This window comes from Anolis carolinensis, chromosome 4 (genome assembly GCF_035594765.1).
Source record: "Anolis carolinensis isolate JA03-04 chromosome 4, rAnoCar3.1.pri, whole genome shotgun sequence".
Taxonomy (NCBI): Eukaryota; Metazoa; Chordata; class Lepidosauria; order Squamata; family Dactyloidae; genus Anolis; species Anolis carolinensis.
The window spans coordinates 28,653,075-28,672,918 of NC_085844.1; the positions used below are offsets into that span (position 1 = coordinate 28,653,075).

Sequence of the window (19,844 nt, forward strand, 5' to 3'; positions counted from 1 at the left end):
TCACACCTGCCTCAGACAGACAAGAGTTCTTTCTCCCAACTTGGACTTTCTGCAGATATATAAACCCCACTTTTCCTAGTTTCCAACAGACCTCACACCTCTAAGGAAGCCTGCCATAGATGTAGGTGAAATGTCAGGAGAGAATGCTTCTGGAACATGGCCATACTGCTTAGAAAACTCACAACAATCCAGCTAGACTTCTGTTCTCTTGGCTTCTGTTCTCCATGGGAAAGGAGAAGGATGAAATAACCACATGAGCTGCATGAGCCAAATATGAGAGATGTTGGGGTGGATGGGGAGAAACGTTTATTTTGAAATACATTTTGACAAACAATACTTTAACTCCCAGGTCTGTTTCCTTTTACCAATGTGCATTTGGTAAGACAAGAGGAAGCAAGCACATGATACCACAGTTTCTTCTGTACAAAGCTCGAAAATGAGCCGCACTCTTATTATCTACAAGGAATCGGCTGCCCGTCTTCCCTCCCTTGCTCGGAGGAGGCCTGGGACCCTTGTTCCTTCCTCTGCCCCTCCATCTCCTTGAGGAGGCCTTGGCTGGAGCCAGGAGGGCAGAGAGGGCTGGGCCCCTGGCACACATTGGCCCAAAAGCGCCCAGATTTCCCCACAGTCCAAGTCCTGGAGCCAGAGAGAGCTCCCTGCAGAGGTCCTTGGCTGTTCTAGAAGTCCTGGCGTGGGGTGTGGGTTAGACTGTGCCTCCGCAGATCACAGTTTCGCCTGAACACTTTGCCGCACTGCTCACAGTTGTAGGGCTTGATGTCTGTATGGGTGAGAAGGTGAGTTTTCAGGTTACTTCTTTGATTAAAGGTTCTTCCACATGTGGGGCATTTGTGTGGAGATTCCTGTTCAGATTTGAAGCAAGCAAAGGATTAAACCCTTTTACAAACTACCTGGATATACTATTTATTACTTTGCAATTGTATTGTATAGCTTTGTGACTTGTTCCCCCTTCCCTCTCTCTTGTGTGTGTGTATGTGCACACACACTTATTTTAGACTAGACATGGGCAAACTTTGGCCCTCCAGATGTTTTGGACTTCAGCTCCCACAATTCCTAACAGCCAGTAGAAGATGTGTTGTCGAAGGCTTTCATGGCCGGAATCATTGGGTTGCTGTGAGTTTTCCCAACAAAGGATTCCTCCAGGCAGGAATCAGTCAGGCCTTGAAACTGTAAGGCTTTTCAGTGTTAATAAAGATGATTAATTGCAACATTCACACCTGCTTCCAATAGACAAGAGTTCTTTCTCCCACCCTGGACCTTCCACAGATATATAAACTCCACTTGCCTAGTTTCCAATATACCTCACCACCTCTGAGGATGCCTGTCATAGATGTGGGCGAAATGTCAGGAGAGAATGCTTCTGAAACATGGCCATACAGCCCAGAAAACTCACAGCAACCCAGCCAGTAGAAGCCTTTAAACTTCTGCCAGGACACACTATTTTGGTTTGTTTTATAGTAAAGTGCCATGTAAACTGGATGACATTATATAAATAAATAATGCATTATTGACTTTTCAAAAGGTACCCATTATTCTCCCTCCCTACTTCTGGCCTCACCACATTGAACAAGAAGAACACTACAACAGTGTATAGCGAATAAACCAACACAACCCTAAGCATGAACTGAGAACTAACTTCTGTGTAAATCAATAAAACTCTTCTTTCCTGAAAATGAATTGTTTCTCAATTGCAGCAAGACTGTTGCTTTCAGAATGTTGTTTTACTTCTGAAACACATGGGGTCAGGCTGCATACCCATTTATCTACTAGGGGAAGTTGACCCTTAAACAAGTCCTAGGGACTTGAGAAGGATTTACTCCCTAGTAAATGAATACAGAATTGCAGATAGTAAATCCTGGATGAGTATCCCAGCACATATGCGGCCCAATCATGCCTGTTTCCTTGGAAGTAAGTCCTATCCAGATGTGGCCATCATAAATTGTGATTGTAGCACTGTGACCTGGACTGAAATCCTTTCTCATTTGGCATGTTTACTGGGTGATCTTTTGCCAGTCACTTATCTCTTTAACTAACCTTAGAATTGCAGCCTTATTTTACTGAGCTCAGCAAATGCATTTAAGATCCAGGTGCAGGTCACATTATCTGGGTTAGGATACTTTATAGGCGGATTGTATGGATGTTTAGTCGGATGTCAGTCCAACCAAATTCCCTAGGATATACTCCCTAGTAAGTATGCTTAAGATTACAGACTTAACTCCATGGATATATCTTCCTGCCTGTCAAGGTCAGTCCTTCTCACTTCATCACATTTCCCCATCTCTGGGATCTACAGAAAAATGTCTCTTGCTAATCTGCCCAGCTTCCTAGGGATACTTGTTTCATCTCTATCAGCAAAAAGCTTTCCACAAAGCCAGACTTTTAAACCTAAGCTTTTCAGAAAGCCTGTACATATCATGTAGTCACTTGTAGGCTGCTTCAAACGTGCCAAACTTCTCAAGAAATCTTTTTTCCAGCTATGGGACATGCAAGGCTTAAATGCACCAACACAACTTGACTTGATGTGCATTTTCTCCAAAGTAAATTCTACTGCTTTCAAGGGTATTTACTCACAAGTAACTATTTACAGGATTGTAATTTTAAATACTCTGCATAATTATTAGTTGATATATATGGCAGAAATATGTAATAAAAAATGCTGGACAACTGAAAGAAAAATGTCTTCAGATTTAATGACAAATAACCACACCTTGAACATAGGTTGTTATCCTTTATTTATCCAACTAATTTTAACAATTGACCAATTAGAAAAGGAATAAGACCAAAGTAAGTGGTTGCAAGTGATAGGATCTAATCTTACCTGCATGTGTAAAGTTTTATGAACTGCTAGAGTCCTGGATTGGCAAAATCCTTTCCCACATTCCTGACATTTGAATGGTTTCTCTTTGGAATGGATATACCTGGAAGCCAACAGAAGCAGTTTGGAATCAGTCTCTCTGTAGAAGCAGCAAAAAGGCACAACAACCAGCTGCCTCTCCCATAGTTCAAGTCTCTGAAAACAATATTATTCTAAGCCACCACCCTCTTTTTCTTCCTGTACTTTTCAAACACTTGACAGTAATTCTTCTCTGTGTTTCATTGCCCTTCTCAGATATCAAATACTAAACACACATTGCTGGGAAAGTAAGATTCACTTCACAGAGTGGAACTTACTTCACAGTTAAAATATGCAGACTTGTTTACAAGTTTACAACCCTATGGCAATAATCAAAACTCAATACAGTGGAACTCACTTCAATTATATATATGCATATAACTGATCCCTGGCCTAGTTAATGTCAGTCGGAATTTTGCTATTAACTGAATAAATTCCGCAGGATTGGGCACACACACACTTTGATGGGAAGAGAAGAGACCAGATAATGTTTGGACGCTCCTCAAGTGAGAAAGAAAGAGAGGGGGGTTATACCGTGTTTCCCCGAAAATAAGACAGTGTCTTATATTAATTTTTGCTCTAGGTCTTATTTTCAGGAGATGTCTTATTTTTCCATGAAGAAGAATTCACATTTATTGTTGAACAAACAAATGAACATTTATTATATACTGTACAGTAGTTGTCATTATAAACCAGCATAACCAGACATACTGAATCCTATCAAGAATTTCTTGTTACTACCAATATTTCCATGTACAACACTTTATGGTACGTACATTTACCGATCCTGCATGCTCTGATGTTCTGTTCAACGGGCATGCTTCCAAATAATAACTTTGCTAGGTCTTACTTTCGGGGGAGGCCTTATATTTAGCAATTTAGCAAAACCTATACTAGGTCTTATTTTCTGGGGATGTCTTATTTTAGGGGAAACAGGGTATGTACAAATATGTAAACAAAAAGTACCGTAAATATCTCCTGGTGTGCACAACCATGTTATAAGCATGAGGAAATATTATTTTCAGGGGTCATGGCTTCTTTTCTCCCTGCTCCCACCTCTTTCCATTTTGAGCCACAATTGCCAAGTTACAAATTTGCTGATGTTATCTGCTGTTTCCTAACTAGATTTCTAGCAAGTAGATTTCCAGAGAAAGATAAGAAAGACATGCAGATAAGAAGAGTCAGTGTACTGCAGTAGTTTGATTACTTGGACTAAAACTTTGGGAGTCCAGGGTTCAATCTCTGCTCAGCTTGGAAAATTCACTGAATGGACCGTGGGGAAGGCATATTTCTCTCAGCCTAAAATGAAGGCAATGGAAAACCCTCTCTGAATAAATCTTGGCCAAGAAAACCCTGTGACAGGTGGCTATAAGACTTTAAGGCACAGAGCAAACAGATTTCCAGTGCAGGGGAAAAGAAAAGCCTACCATCACCAGGGTACTTATAAAGTTATACCTAGGCTAAAAAAGGAAAGCACAGACAATTTCTAAGAGTGGTCCAAAGAAGCACCTGTAAAGCTCTTGTAAGTCTGCACTGCAGTTCAGAAAAAAATTTAATCTAAGGCAACACAGTCCAAAAAAGAGTACTTGACACTGTCCAGAGACAAATCCCTCCCTGTCTTTCATGTGGACCTACTGTAATGGAAAAGGTGTCAAAGCTAGACAGCCTGCCTTCTGACCAGTGGCATTTCTGCCGTTCAAATGAAACCACAAACAACAACAACAATTTAAACTTTACACTCTTTTAGAAATAAACTCAATTCCATTGATCATTGCTGTTCCTGTGTGCTCCTCAAACTATTCCTGACCCTATAAGAGACCTATCATGGAGAGGTTCATTTGCCTTTTCCTGGGGCTCAGCTCTATCAATAGTGAGGATATTATTATTATTATTATTATTATTATTATTATTATTATTATTATTATTATTATTATGCTCTGACTTCCTCTCTTAAATTACACTTCAAGTTGCTACCAAACATTGTGGCTTTAAGTGCCCTCCCTACAGTGGGGCTTTAAGGGCTTTCCTTACAATGAAAAGTAGGCCAAAGTAGGGTGAATTATTTGTCCTTATTGCACTCAGGGATGGAGAGAAGGGACAGGTAGAGGAGGAAACTTCAGGGAGATCTCTGAACCACTGAACCACAAAATTGTTGGACTTATTTATTGAGAACTGCAAAGCCAAAATTCCTTGACCAGCATAGTGGCCACAAGCAAACTAGGAGGCCTGGGGAAATGGCCTTGAAAAAGAGGCCACCTTTCCCAGCTCTATTTAGGGCCTTGGGTACATTTATACTATTGAATTAATGCCCCCTGGACTCTGGAACTCCCTTCCCAGGGAGGATAAAACCTTCCTATTCGGTCAGACATTTAAAGAAGAAAGTTTTAAGAGTGAGGCAAAGAGGTGCTATGTAGTGTTTTAATCATTTTTACATTTAATATTTTTAGATGATTTAAATTATTTGTTTTAATTATACTATGTTTAATTATATTATAATATCTATAGGTTCTAAATTATATTTAAGTATTGTTTAAGAGACAAAAGCAGGGTGTTATTATCATTATTAATGTGGCCTCAGTGGCCTGAGGCCCATGGATTTTTAATGATAATGTTAAATGTTAATTTATTATGCTTATTTTATATGGTTCATATAATGTCTCCAGGAGGTAATGTGTTATTTATTGTTTACTTGGCGGGGTTGGGAAGATGTTGTGTTCTTGTATTATGTAATTGTTGTCATCTAACCACTTGTTCGCTGCTTTGAGTCCCACCCATGGGAGAAAAATAAATAAATACATAATAATAATTAATAATAATGCATGTTGACACCGCTTTGATTGCAGTGACTCAATGCTATGGAAAGCTGGGGTTTATAGTTTGTTTCAGGTCCCAGCACTCCTTAGGCAGAGAAGGCTAAAGACCTTGTAAAACTCCCATGATTTCACTGTGCATTAATTCTATAATATGTATGGACCCCTCTGAGTTTCTTTTCGAGGACAAACCTCACCTGGAATACTGTGCCCTGTTCTGAGCAACACAATTCCAGGCCAAAATAATCAAAAGATTTGGAAGCCAAACCTGAGGAGAAGCGGCTAAGGGAGCTGGGTATGTTTAGCTTGGAGAGAAGACGGCTGAGAGAAGGGGACATGACAGCCAAGATTAAATATGTTAAAGGGTGTCACAGTGAGCAGGGGGGCAAGCCTGTTTCCTGCCGCTCTAAGGCAAGGCTTCAGATTGCAGATTCCTATTTGAGAGACCTCTTTAAGAGACCACATCTAGATGGTAATATTACCATTATACCTTTGATTAATAGCTCCCATCCATATCCGTGCCCTGTTCACCCCACCAGCTCAATAGACATCTTGAGTAATGATCAATCAATTTGCCCCCAAGGAACTGGGAATGCTTCTGTTCAATGTTTGATGTTTTGTTTAATGTCTGATATAACAGGTTACATTTTTAATTTAATTTGTTTTTATGTGTTGGGCTATCAATTTTTGTTATTATGGGTGTATTGATGTTGCATCCGGGCATTGAATGTTTGCCTTTTGTGTTTGGAATTTGCCCTAAGTCCCTCTGGGAGATAGGGCGGAGTATAAATAAACATTATTATTATTATTATTATTATTATTATTATTATTATTATTTGAAACACAACAAGATGAGTCCACAGCAGACACACTGCTGGCTGTTGAATTGCATCACACATCGGACACTTCCCAAGTGTCTAGGACTGTGTGAGGTATCGGTGAATAATGCGAGCAGATCCCAGTAAGGTGGCTTTCTGCAGCTGGCAGGTGGTAATTTTGTCAGTGCCGATTGTGTTTAAGTGCAGGCCAAGGTCTTTAGGCACCGCACCCAGTGTGCCGATCACCACTGGGACCACCCTGACTGGCTTGTTCCAGAGTCTTTGCAGTTCAATCTTTAAATACTTATATCGTGTCAGCTTTTCCAGTTGTTTCTTCTCAATCCTGCCGCCACCTGGGATTGTGACATCACCAATCCATACTTTGTCTTTTAAGGTCAGATTATTATTATTATTAAGTTTATTATCTCCTCCTATCAGCCCACGTTTGGTGGGAAGGAGGGAGACAGCCTTTTCGGTGGTGGCCCCACCGGCTCTGGAACTCCCTCCCCAAAGAGATCCACTCAACCTCCTCACTACTAGCCTTTTCCTCCCAAGTAAAGACCTTTTTATGGAAGCAGGCCTTCCCTGATAACATACAAGACTAATCACTTTGGTCAGATAAGGCCTCAAGGCTCTTATTGTCAGAGTTATGGTGCTCTGAATTGTTCAATTTATGTTTAAATGTTAGGATAATATCAGTGGTCCGAGATGTAGAGTTTTTAAATTGGCATTGATATACAATAGAGTCTCACTTATCCAACACTCGCTTATCCAACTTTCTGGATTATCCAACGCATTTTTGTAGTCAATGTTTTCAATATATCATGATATTTTGGTGCGAAATTCGTAAATACAGTAATTACTACGTAGCATTACTGTGTACTGAACTACTTTTTCTGCCAGATTTGTTGTATAAAAATGATGTTTTGGTGCTTAATTTGTAAAATCATAACCTAATTTGATGTTTAATAGGCTCCTCCTTAATCTCTCCTTATTATCCAACATATTCGCTTATCCAATGTTCTGCCGGCCCATTTATGTTGGACAAGTGAGACTCTACTGTATGTGTTTTTACGCTTATTTATTTATGGGAGCCCCTTGGTGGTGCAGTGGGTTAAACTGCTGAGCTGCTAAACTTGCTGACTGAAAGGTCTGCGGTTCGAATCCGGGGAACGAGGTGATCTCCCGCTGTTAGCCCCAGCTTCTATCAACCTAGCAGTTCGAAAACATACAAATGTGAGCAGATCAATGGGTACCAGTCCTGCGGGAAGGTAACAGTGCATTGGCTTAGAAATGGAGATAAGCGCCAACCCCCAGAGTCCTAGATGACTAGACTTAGTGTCAGGGGAAAAACTTAACCTTTGAGTCCTAGTTGTGGGAGAAAAGTAAGTAAATAATAATAATGAGATTATATTCTAGGACTAGGCAAGCTTGGGCCCTCCAGGTGTTTTGGACTGCAACTCCCACCATTCCTAACAGCCTCAGGCCCTTTCCTTTTGCCCCTCGGCCGCTTAAGCGGCCGAGGGGCAAAAGGAAGGGGCCTGAGGCTGTTAGGAATGGTGGGAGTTGCAGTCCAAAACACCTGGAGGGCCCGAGCTTGGCCAAGCCTGTTGTATCCTCTGCTTCCCTGCTTCTCTGACCTGTGGTCGCGGAGGTGGTCCTGCCTCCGGAAGGCCTTGTGGCAGATGTCGCAGGTGTAGGGCCGCTCGTCGGTGTGGGTGCGCTCGTGGATGAGCAGGTTGTAGGACTTGGTGAAGTGCCTCCCGCAGAACTTGCAGATGAACTCCTTCTTGGTCTTGGACGGCAGCCTCCCGCGGGGCGCCGACGTCGAGGAGGACGAGGGCCCTTTCCGGGGGTGCTGCTGCGGGTGAGGCTGCGGGACGTGCAGCTCCGGCCCCCCGCAGAGCTTTCCCCCGAGGCCGGCGAGCGAGGAGAGGGGCGGGTGGGCCTCGGGCGGGTCCTCCTGGGTGGCGGCGGCGGCCAGGTTGGCGAAGTCAAAGCGCGGCCGCCGCTCCTTGCGCAGGGAGAGGGAGAGCGCCTGCTTGGGGTGCAAGAGGTGGGCGGCGAAGGGCAGCCCCGCCGGGAAGGGCAGGCCCGAGGGGTCCCCCGGGGAGGAGGAGGCGGCGGAGGAGGAGGCCATGGCGGCGGCGTAACAGCCCAGCGTCCAGTGGTTGACCTGCATGGCGTGGACGGCGCGGAGCCCGTAGAGGCCCTGCTGCAGGTGCTCCGCCGGGAAGGTGTTCACCGCCTGCAGGAAGGAGTAGTTGCTCAGCTGCAGCGAGGGGTGCAAGGGCACCGGCGCAGGAAGGGCCTTGCTGCCCATGGCCCACCACGACGGGACCCACGCCACGCGGGAGAACAGCCTGAAGGCAAGGGAAACACACAGGCACCGTTAGAGGCAGCAAAGGCAGGCGTTGTGGAGCAAGGCTGAGAGGAGACATGTACAAATATGTGAGAAGTCATAGGGAGGAGGGAGCAAGCTTGTTTTCTGCTGCCTTGCAGACCAGGACACGGAACAATGGCTTCAAACTACAAGGAAAGGAGATTCCACCTGAACATCAGGAAGAACTTCCTCACTGTGAGAGCTGTTCAGCAGTGGAACTCTCTGCCCTGGACTGTGGTGGAGGCTCCTTCTTTGGAGGCTTTTAAGCAGATGCTGGATGGCCATCTGTCGGGGTGCTTTGAATGCGATTTCCTGCTACTTGGCAGAATGGGGTTGGCCCATGAGGTCTCTTCCAACTCTACTATTCTATGATTCTATGATCTACACCAGGCACAGGCCAACTTGGGCCCTCCAGATGTTTTGGACTTCAACTCCCACCATTCCTAACAGCCGGAGGGCCCAAGTTGGCCAACACCTCATCCACACTGTAGAATTAACGCAGTTTGGTATCCCTTGAACCGCCCTGGCTCAACGCTTTTATCTTACAGACTGTATATTATGTTCAGACTCTAATGTTCTAATGTTTTAATGTTGATTTTTATGCTAATTTGTATGTTTATACTATTTTACCTGTTTTAAAAGGTAATGGTTTCCCCTGATATTAAGTCCAGTCATGTCTGACTCGGGGTTGGTGCTCATAGGCATTGTCCGTAGAGACCTTCAAGGTCATGTGGCCGGCATGACTACATGGAGTGCCATTACCTTCCCGCCGGAGTGGTACCTATTGATCTACTCACACTGGCATGTTTTCGAACTGCTAGGTTGGCAGGAGCTGGAGCTAACAGCGGGCGCTCATTCCGCTCCCGGGGTTTGAACCTGGGACCTTTCGGTCTGCAAGTTCCGCAGCTCAGTGCTTTAACACACTTCGCCACCGGGACTCCATAAACAGGTACATTAAACCAATGTACCTGTTTTACATTGGTTTAATTATGCTATATTTTATTGTATGTTGAAACTGGGCTTGTCCCCATGTGAGCCGCCCCGAGTCCCCTCTGGGGAGATGGGAGCGGGATATAATAATAATAATAATAATAATAATAATAATAATAATAATTATTATTATTATTATTATTATTATTATTATTATTATTATTATTAGTGAGCCAGGGAGAAAAGGCTGAAGCTCTCCCACCTTCCTTTCTTTCCCTTCCCCTTTCCCTTCCCTTCCTTCTTTCGTGTTGTAAAAGACTTTCATTGCCGGAATCACTGGGTTTGCTGTGAGTTTTCCGGGCTTGTATGACCATATTCCAGAAGCATTCTCTCCTGACAGTTCGCTCACATCTATGGCAGGCATCCTCCGAGGTTGTGAGGTCTGTTGGAAACTAGGCATGTCTGCTCCAGAACTCCCCGTATTCCTCGATAGTATTGCCTCTGTCCTTTCCCAGAGAGAGGGTCGGTGGGTAAGGAATAATATAGAATATTATCACCATTATTGTTACTATTATCATTATCACCATTGTTATGATTATTATAATCAGCACTGTTATCAGCATCATAATACTAATAATCATCACCATTATTATTATTGGGTTGCTGTGAGTTTTCCGACAGTATGGCCACGTTCCAGAAGCATTCTCTCCTGACGTTTCGCCCACGTCTATGGCAGGCATCCTCAGAGGTTGTGAGGTCTGTTGGAAACTAACCAAGTGTGGTTTATATATCTGTGGAAGGTCCAGGGTGGGAGAAAGAACTCTTGTCTGTTGGAACCCAGTGTTAATTTTGCAATTAGCCACCTTGAATAGCATTGAATGGCCTTGCAGTTTCAAAGCCTGGCTAATTCCTGCCTGGATGATCCTTTGTTGGGAGGTGTTAGCTGGCCGGCCCTGATTGTTTCTTGTCTGAAATTCCCCTGTTTTCAGAGTGTTGTTCTTTATTTACTGTCCTGGTTTTTTTTATTAATATAGTAGTCATGGCAGAGCACTTGATGAACCAACCTGGACACAGCATGTTATTTGGGAACACAGAAATGCTGGACCACTCTAACAGCCACCATGTCAGACTACACAGAGAAGCCATTGAAATCCAGAAACATATGGACAATTTCAACAGAAAGAAGGAAACCATGAAAATGAACGAAATCTGACTACCGGTATTTAAAAACTCTAAAATCAGGACAGTAAATAAAAAAAACACTCAGAAGACAGTGGAATTCCAGACATGAATCAATCAAGGCCAACTAACACGTCCCAACAAAGGATTCCCCCAGTCTGGAAGCAACCAGGCTTTTCAATGATAATCAAGGTGATTAATTGAAACACTCACACCTGCCTCCAACTGACAGGAGTTCTTTCTCCCACCCTGGACCTTCCACAGAGATATAGTTGCTTAGTTTCCAACAGACCTCACAACCTCTGAGGATGCCTGTCATACGTCAGGAGAGAATGCTTCTGGAACATGTTCATACAGCCCGGAAAACTCACAGCAACCCAGTGATTCCCAGATGAAAGCCTTCGACCACCCAAAAGGCTGAAGGTTTCCTAAAATAAATGCCGCAATTCCCTAGCGTTGATCCCCGGCAATTCAAGGGGTGCCAAACCGCGTTATTGTTCTGGTGTGGATGCGTGGGCTTCGATGTGCCATTTGGGAAAATTCAGGAAGGAAAAGGGCGGCGATTTCCCTCCCAAAACGGCGAAACCAGAGTCTCGAGGGAGATCTTTCTTTGGGCCCTTCCACACAGCCCTATATCCCAGAATATCAAGGCAGAAAATCCAACAATATCTGCTTTGAACTGGGTTATATGGGTCCACATTGAGATAAGGATTTTCTGACTTGGTATTCTGGGATATAGGGCTGTGTGGAAGGGCCCTTTCTTTCTCTCCCATTGAACTTTAGTTACTTTCCAAGCTTCTCGTCTTTCCCAAGAAAACTAAACCAAAGCCTTACCCCGAGTTCGAATCGGGACACTCAAGGAATTACGCCTGAACCGGGCTTTTTGCGGCAGGGATTCGAAGTTCGGGTGTTTACATGAACATCTCCACTCAGTTACCATCCCAAACCCAAGTCTCTTCTCCTAAACAGGCGTCCAACCCGATGCACTACATTAGCAAGTAGGAATGGAGCCGGGGACTGAAAACTGTTGAAATTTGTGTCAATTTACATGATGATTTACGGATTAGCTCGGTCGGTTGTGTTGTATTTTAAGTACCGTCTCTGGGCCTGGAAGTATCTCGTTTTCTCATTCCAAGCAAGGGGAAAATAAGGCGGCAATGCCTCCCAATTTCGGCCTCTTGCTTTACAGGGTTGGATCCGAGCCTCCCTCCCTTCTTTGGCCTCTTTCGTGGCTTCATTTCTGGTGTTTTGGACTCCAACTCCCACCATTCCTAACCGCCTCAGGCCCCTTCCTTTTGCCCCTCAGCCGCTTAAGGAAGGGGCCTGAGGCTGTTAGGAATGGTGGGAGTTGGAGTCCAAAACACCTGGAGGGCCCAAGTTTCCCTTAGGAATTGCCGGAGTAAACAAGTTGGGAAGGGAGAGGAGGGCTCTGCTACTTGCCCCTAAATCGTTTCAAGCCCGCATCTTTCCCTTTCGAGAAATAAATCAACTCAGAAAGGAAGGCAAGGGTCCAGATGCGCATGTAAACAAACTCCAGGCCTCAGTGTCAGCCTTTGAAAGGAAGAAGACGAGAGGTGGAAACATCTTGTTGTTTTACTTCTCTTTGGAAAGGGATTTGGTTTGACTTAGCCGCCTTACTTTGGCTCTGTGAAAAAATTGGGCATCTAATTATTATTATTGTTATTATTATTATTATTATTATTATTATTATTATTATTATTATTATTATTATTATTATTATTATCTCACAACCCAACCAAAAATATTTTTGTTGTTTTTAAGTCTGTTCCTGAATTATTTGGTGCGCTGATTCAGAAAATTGTATCGATAGAGTACATAAGCTCTAGTAAAGGTAAAGATTTTCCCCTGACATTATGTCTAGATGTTGGTTAGGTTATCATGGTTTTCAATGGGACTGATACATGTTCTGTATTTCGAAAACTAGAGCTAGTAGGGGAAAATGGGTGTAATTTTTGGAATCAGCAGGCCAAACATAACTAGAAACAGATCTAACATTTGAGACACTATAAGGTGTGTTGGCCCATATTATTATTATTATTATTATTATTATTATTATTATTATTATTATTATTATTATTATTATTATTATTATTTTATGACACAGCAAACAAGATAGATATGCTGAATTTCGTATCACAAAATTACAACGGATGATGCAGATTATTGTTATTATTGTTATTATTACCCCATGCTTTGCTTGGTGTCATGGTTTTAGGCCTGTTCTTGGGATTATTTAAGGGCTGATTCAGAAAATTGCATTTGGATAGATTGCATAAACTCTAGTTTCTTAGATATTGCTTATTATGGCTTTCGATGCCGCTGGTATGTTTTGTATCTCGAAAACTAGAGCTAGTAGGGAAAAATGGGTGCAATTTTTGGAATCAGCAGGCCAAACGTAACCAGAAACAGGTCTAACATTTGTGGCACCAAAAGGTGTGTTGGCCCATATTATTATTGTTATTTCACAGCTCATCCGAGAAACATTTTTCTTGGTGTCTTGTTTTTAGGCCTGTTCCAGGGATTATTTGGAGGAGGGGAGCTGATTCAGAAAATTGCATTTGGATAGAAAACCAATATCTAAAAAAAAACAGAGCTGATGCTATCATGTCTTTCGATGGGACTGGTATTGTAACACGTGTTCTATATCTCGAAAACTAGAGCTAGTAGGGGGAAAAGGGGCGCAATGTTTGGAATCAGCAGGTTAAACATAACTAGAAACAGGTCTAATATTTGAGGCACCAAAATGTGTTTTGTCTCATTATTATTTCACAGCTCAACCAAAAAACATTTTTTCTTGGTGTCTGGGTTTTTAGGCCTGTTCCTGGGATTATTTGGGGAGGAGGGCTGCATACTTCAAGGATCTTAGATATTGGTTATCAAGGCTTTCGATGGGACTGGTATTATGACACATGTTCTATATTTCGAAAATTAGAGCTAGAAAGGGAAAATGGGTGCATTTTTTGGAACCAGCACAGCAAACATAACCAGAAACAGGTCTAACATTTGAGGCACCCAAAGGTGTGTTGGCCCATATTATTATTATTATTATTATTATTATTATTATTATTATTATTATTAGATACACAACAAGATTAGTACACAGCAAATATCACTATGCTAGCTTTTGTATTGATTGGATCACAAGTCAGACACTTCCCAAGTGTCTAGGACTAGGTGATGCATCTGGGGATAATGCGTGCAGATTATTATTATTATTATTATTATTATTATTATTGACACAAAGACACAGTATGACACGAAACGAGATATATATGCTGGATTTCGTATCACAAAATCACAAGTCGAACACTTCCCAAGTGTTTAGAACTATGTGATATATTTTCGTATTATTATTATTATTATTATTATTATTATTATTATTATTATTATTATTATGCCCATGCCTAATATGCAGGGAGTGAGCCCAGGAGAGGCGTGTGAGCTTCGGAGGGTTTCGCTCTACCCATTCAACCGAAACTACAAACTCCATCTCTATTTCAACTTTCCCACAACTCATCCTTCCACTCAAATAAATAAGTATTGACAACACGCAAAACATGGCATCTAAACTGTAGAATGAATGTAATTTGACCCCACTGTAGCTGCCCTGGCTCAAGGCTATGCGCTCCTGGGGGCTGTAGTTGGTGGAGGAGGCTACAGAAAGTGTAATTATTTGATCTATGTATTATGTTTTCTGCCCGCATTGTTTCTCGAACTCTGTCTGGATCCACACTACCATAGAATGTGCTGAATGGGATCTACACTGACCAGATAATGCGGTTTACACGGCGTGAAGCGGCAGCATAGATCCAGCCTGGCGCTCGCATGCAATCTGTCAAAAGGGAGGAAAACCCATGTGTTCTCCAAAAACGTGGACACCCTCCCTGTGAGATTGGAAACAGGCACAGCCTCAAACATGTGGGTTTAAAAGCCCCCGGTCTCTGCCTAAAGGCGCTCAAGGGCCAGGAAGGGATCTTTTTCGCTCCGTTGCGGACCCAGGAGGCGCCTCACTTTTGCCTCCTCGGTTTTACTTTCACTCCTTGCACCTCCCGGATCTCCAAAGAAACAGGCCAAGCTCACATTCGGCGCGGAAACCCATTCACACCTTATGATACGGAGCCTTTCGGCTTCCAATTGTGCCTTGGATATTGGATTGAAGGGACTTCCTCACCTTTAAGGATTCAAAGAGATCACTTCGCCGGTCTATTTTAGCTTTCAATCCTTTTTGAAACTTTTTCTTTTCGTGTCTTTTCGTGAGAGGCTGCAAGTCGCTTCTGGTGTGAGAGAATGTTTGAACCTGACCTCCTAACCCTGTGTCACAAAAGGAAGGGAAATTGTGCGTATTTTAATGGTCTCAAAGGACATATTTTGGCGACATTCCTAGGCGCTCTTTTAACATTGCCAAGGAGGTCTTTTGAACCGGGCTGGACTTTAGTTCCGTGTAAACAAAACAAAACAAAAAAGGCAAGATTGCGCTTTGGGCGAAAGAGGAGTTCGTTAAAACGGAGCGAAGTAATTTACCAACAGAGCTCCGACCAGAAGCGAAGGCATTGGACGCTTCAAGAAGGAAAAAACCCGATTTTTATGGCAATGTTTATTCAGAGCCTTTACCTTCCTCTGAGGCCGAGAAAGTGTGACTTTCCCAAGGTCACCCAATGGGTTTCTATAGTCCAGCTGAGCTCCAGAGTCTGGGTTTATTTCACAGCCCAACAAAAATAACCATTTCTTAGTGTTTTCCTTTTCAGGCCTGTTCCTGGTGTTCTTTGGGGCCTGATTCAGAAAATTGCTTAGATAGACTACACCGCATCAGCTCTAGTTTCTTAGATATCGTTATCATGTTTTTCCTTTAGCGACTGGATTATGGCATATATGTATCTCAAAAACTAGAGTTGACAAGGGGAAAGTGGCGCCATTATTTTGGAATCAGCAGGTCAAATAGGCCCAGAAACATGCCCAACGTTTGAGTCACCAAAATGTGTGCCGGCCAGTGTTGTATATTATATTTTTCGTGTCAGGAGTGACTTGAGAAATTGCACGTCGCTTCTGGTGTGAGAGAATTGGCCGTCTGCAAGGACGTTGCCCAGGGGACTCCGGGATGTTTCTGTGGGAAGCTTCTCACACATCCCTGCATGGGAAGCTAAAGCTAACAAACGGGAGCTCACCCCGCTGCCCAGATTCGAACCTCCTTGTACAGTCCTACCTACTAACGGCTGCCAACAAATAAAAATAAAAACCCCAGAGTTGTATTTCCCTATTAAAATGGCTTTGGGGTGGCCATAAAAGTCTTTTTCGGCTTTGAATACATATATTTATATTGTATTCCTAACTGGGGAGCTTTTTGTTTCCCTCCTGATGGGAAACGCATGGGGTTATACATCTTTGGGAGCAAAAATTAATATAAGACCCTGTCTTATTTTCGGGGAAACAGGGTACAAAATACAAAAGGATTTTGTAGTCTCTCTCCCTCGAAGGTGCTGCAAGATCCTTTTGCACATTGATCCAGATCTAACCCGGCCTTATCATCGCCTTCTTCCTTTCTAGGATTAGAAGTAGTCAGGGAATTGGATGCATGTTCATCCTGCGCGCATTTCGGCTGAAGTTACATATATTTACATGAAAAGGAATGACGTGGAAACACAAAGAGGGATTTTAAGTAAAATCGGCCAATTCACTTCAGACCTCACTTTTCGTTCAGGGAAAGTATCTAATTAATTCATTACTTTACTTTTTTTTTTCAAAAGTACACAAGCCTCGTAATTTAAAAAATATTTATGTAGTTACATAGATGATCCTGTTTTATCGATTTAGTGTTGTTTGTAAACAGCTGAGTAAAACAACACTGTAAAGGGATGGGATCGATAGGAGCTAAAACATGTCTCTTTTGAGTTATGAATGTATTGATTCCGCACTAAATCAACCAAATAGCTGTCCAGTGCTTCGAGGAGCCTTATAATCCAGAATATCAAGGCAGAAAATCCCACAATATCTGCTTTGAACTGGGTTATCTGAGTCCACACTGCCATATAGTCCAATTCAAAGCAGATAATGTAGGATTTTATTCAGCTGTGTGGAAAGAGCTCGGGGATCAATCAAAAATCGACTTCATCCTCAGATTTGTCCATAAAATTACTAATCTCTAATCGATTTATCGGTTTTAAATGCCCACTAGATCCGCCTGATCTTGGAAGCTAAGCAGGGCCGGCCCCGGTTATTATTTGGATGGGAGGCCGCTAATAATAGCAGGTTCAAAGAGACTGTATTCCAGAAGAAGAACCTCTGAGTATTCCTCGCTTAAGGAAAACCTTATTAAATCCATGGGGTCGTTTGCAAACGGTCAGACTCAAACTCCATTGAAGCCAGTGGGAGAATGCAAGTCAAGGCATTTCGGTGTCAATCTGAAGCTAGCATCGAGGGTCCAGGCCAGAAAAGTATCCTATTTTTTCCCCTTGGAGAATGATAGTGAGAACACGGATGTTACGGAGACGCACGCTCCCTTCTTTCCCTTTTGCCCTCCCCCTTCGTCTCTTCGGGGGCATCTACACTGCAGAATGAATGCGGTTTGACACCACTTGAACTGCCATCGAGGCTCAGTGCTGTGGAACCCAGGGAGCCGTAGTTTTGTATGGTCCTCTGCGCAAAAAGAGTTGCTGCCTCAGCAAGCAATAACCCCCAGGATCCCACAGCATTGAGAAAAGAAAGAGGAGTTCAAGTGGTGTCAAACGGCGTTCATTCCGCAGTGTAGACGCCCTCTGACTCTGCTCCAGAACTCCCCATACTTCTCGAGTATTTCTGGATATGGTTGCCTCTGTTCTTTCACAGAGAGCGGGTCGGTGGGTAAGAAATATAATATAATATTATCATTACTACTATTATCGTTATCACCATTGTTATGATTATTATAATCAGTACTGTTATCAGCAGCATCATAATCATCACATTATTATTGTTGTTGTTTTGTTGTTGTTGTTATTATTGGGTTGCTGTGAGTTTTCCGAGCTGTGCGGCCATGTTCCAGAAGCATCCTCTCCTGGCGTTTCGCCCACATCTATGGCAGGCATCCTCAGAGGTTGTGAAGTCTGTTGGAAAACTATGCAAGTGGGGGTTATATATCTGTGGGAGGTCCAGGGTGGGCGAAAGAACTCTCGTCTGTTGGAGGCGAATGTGAATGTTGCAATTGATCACCTTGATTAGCAATTGAATGGCACTGCAGCTTCAAGGCCTGGCTGATTCGTGCCTGGGGGAATCCTTTGTTGGGAGGTGTTAGCTGACCCTGTTTGAGTCATGTCACAGATATATAAACCTCACTTGCCTAGTTTCCAACAGACCTCACAACCACTGAGGATGCCTGTCATAGATGTGCGCGAAACGTCAGGCCATACAGTCCGAAAAACTCACAGCAAATCCACGACAACACGAAGGAAGGAAGTAAGGGAAGGAAAGAAGGAAAGAAGGAAGGAAAGAAAGAAGGGAAGGAAAAGAAGGGAAGAGAAGGAAGGGAAAGAAGGAAAGGAAGGAAGGAAAGGAAGGGAGAAAAGGGAAGGAAGGGGAAGAAGGGAAGGGAGAAAGGAAGAGAAGAAAGGAAGGAACGGAAAAATGGGAAGGGAAGGAAGGAAAAGAAGGGAAGGGAAGAAAGGAAGGGAAGAAAGGAAGGAAAGGAAGAAAGGGAAGGGAAGAAAGGGAAGGGAGGAAAGGAACGAAAGGAAGGGAAGGAAGGTGGGAGAGAAAGAACATATTATTATTGTTATTATTATTCCAGCAGAAAGGAAACACGAAGATCTAATCCAGATACACCTCCAAAGCGGGTCCCTCCTTCCTGTCCAAGGCATGGATCTCAGTTTGTGCTTCAAGGGAAGCAGCAGGAGACCCGAAAACACCGGAAAACTGCTTCTACACTATTTATTTATCGTTTCGGAAGCGAACAGAGAGCACAGTTGTAATGTATTTGGAAACAGAAAGTTAAGAACTTGGCATTCTACTAAAAGTCCTTTGAGCAGTAGCTGGCCACTTGGAGTGAGTGCCTCCGGTGTTGCTGCAAGAAGGTCCTCCATAGTGCATGTGGCAGGGCAAGAGGATTTACTCCAGATACACATCCAAATGCGGCTTGACAACACTTCAAAGCAGGCGTGGGGAAACGCGGGCCTTCTAGGTATTTTGGACTCCAACTCCCACCATTCCTAACAGCCTCGGGCCCCTTCCTTTTGCCCCTCAGCCGCTTAAGCGGCTGAGGGGCAAAAGGAAGGGGCCTGAGGCTGTTAGGAATGGTGGGAGTTGGAGTCCAAAACACCTGGAAGCCCCACGTTTCCCATGCCCGCTTGAAACCACCCATCCAAACCCTTTGCCCACTCACCTCCTTCGCCCTCTCGCCACTTTCTCCCCAGCAGCAGCAGCAGCAGCAGCAAGGTAGTCGCATTAGTTAGATCCACGCGCGTCTCCTGTTGGGGTCTCTTAAGGGCATGTTAAAGGCAGCCGGCGGGGTTCGCGACCCACCCGCGGGCGGAAAGACGTGGGGCTCCTTCTCCTGCTCCTTCTCCGCCTCGGCGCTGCTTCTTTCCCCATCCCAGCCGCTTAAGTGCCGGGGAGCGCTGTCCCCGCCCGCCGGCCCTCCCCGAAGCCCCGGCCGCTCTCGAATCTAAACAGCCTGGACTTTCTGGCCACGCCCCTGCTCCAAACTCTCTCACCAGGCCGCCAAGCCCTGGCTCCGCCCCCCAAAAGGGGGCGTGGCCACAACGTCCCCCGCTGGCTTTTGTTTACAAATTGTGTTTGGATAGCAACTCGGGTTTTAAAGCCGCAGC

The 19,844-nt window shown here is 43.8% G+C and overlaps 1 protein-coding gene across 2 annotated transcripts; it reads right to left on the reverse strand.

Moving 5' to 3' along the window:
- Positions 1 to 289: 289 nt before the first annotated feature.
- osr2 (odd-skipped related transciption factor 2) lies at positions 290 to 19,667 on the reverse strand. 2 transcript variants are annotated; one of them, XM_062980144.1, is made up of 4 exons: positions 19,400 to 19,667; positions 8,180 to 8,902; positions 2,837 to 2,936; positions 290 to 778 (listed from the first exon to the last, which is right to left on the reverse strand). In XM_062980144.1, exons 2-4 carry the CDS (start codon positions 8,860 to 8,862, stop codon positions 704 to 706), a joined length of 858 nt encoding a protein of 285 aa, XP_062836214.1. In that variant the 5' UTR covers positions 8,863 to 8,902; positions 19,400 to 19,667; the 3' UTR covers positions 290 to 703. The 2 variants fall into 2 exon arrangements, with proteins under 2 accessions (XP_062836214.1, XP_062836213.1); XM_062980143.1 differs by having other exon boundaries at positions 290 to 860.
- Between the last annotated feature and the right edge of the window lie 177 nt (positions 19,668 to 19,844).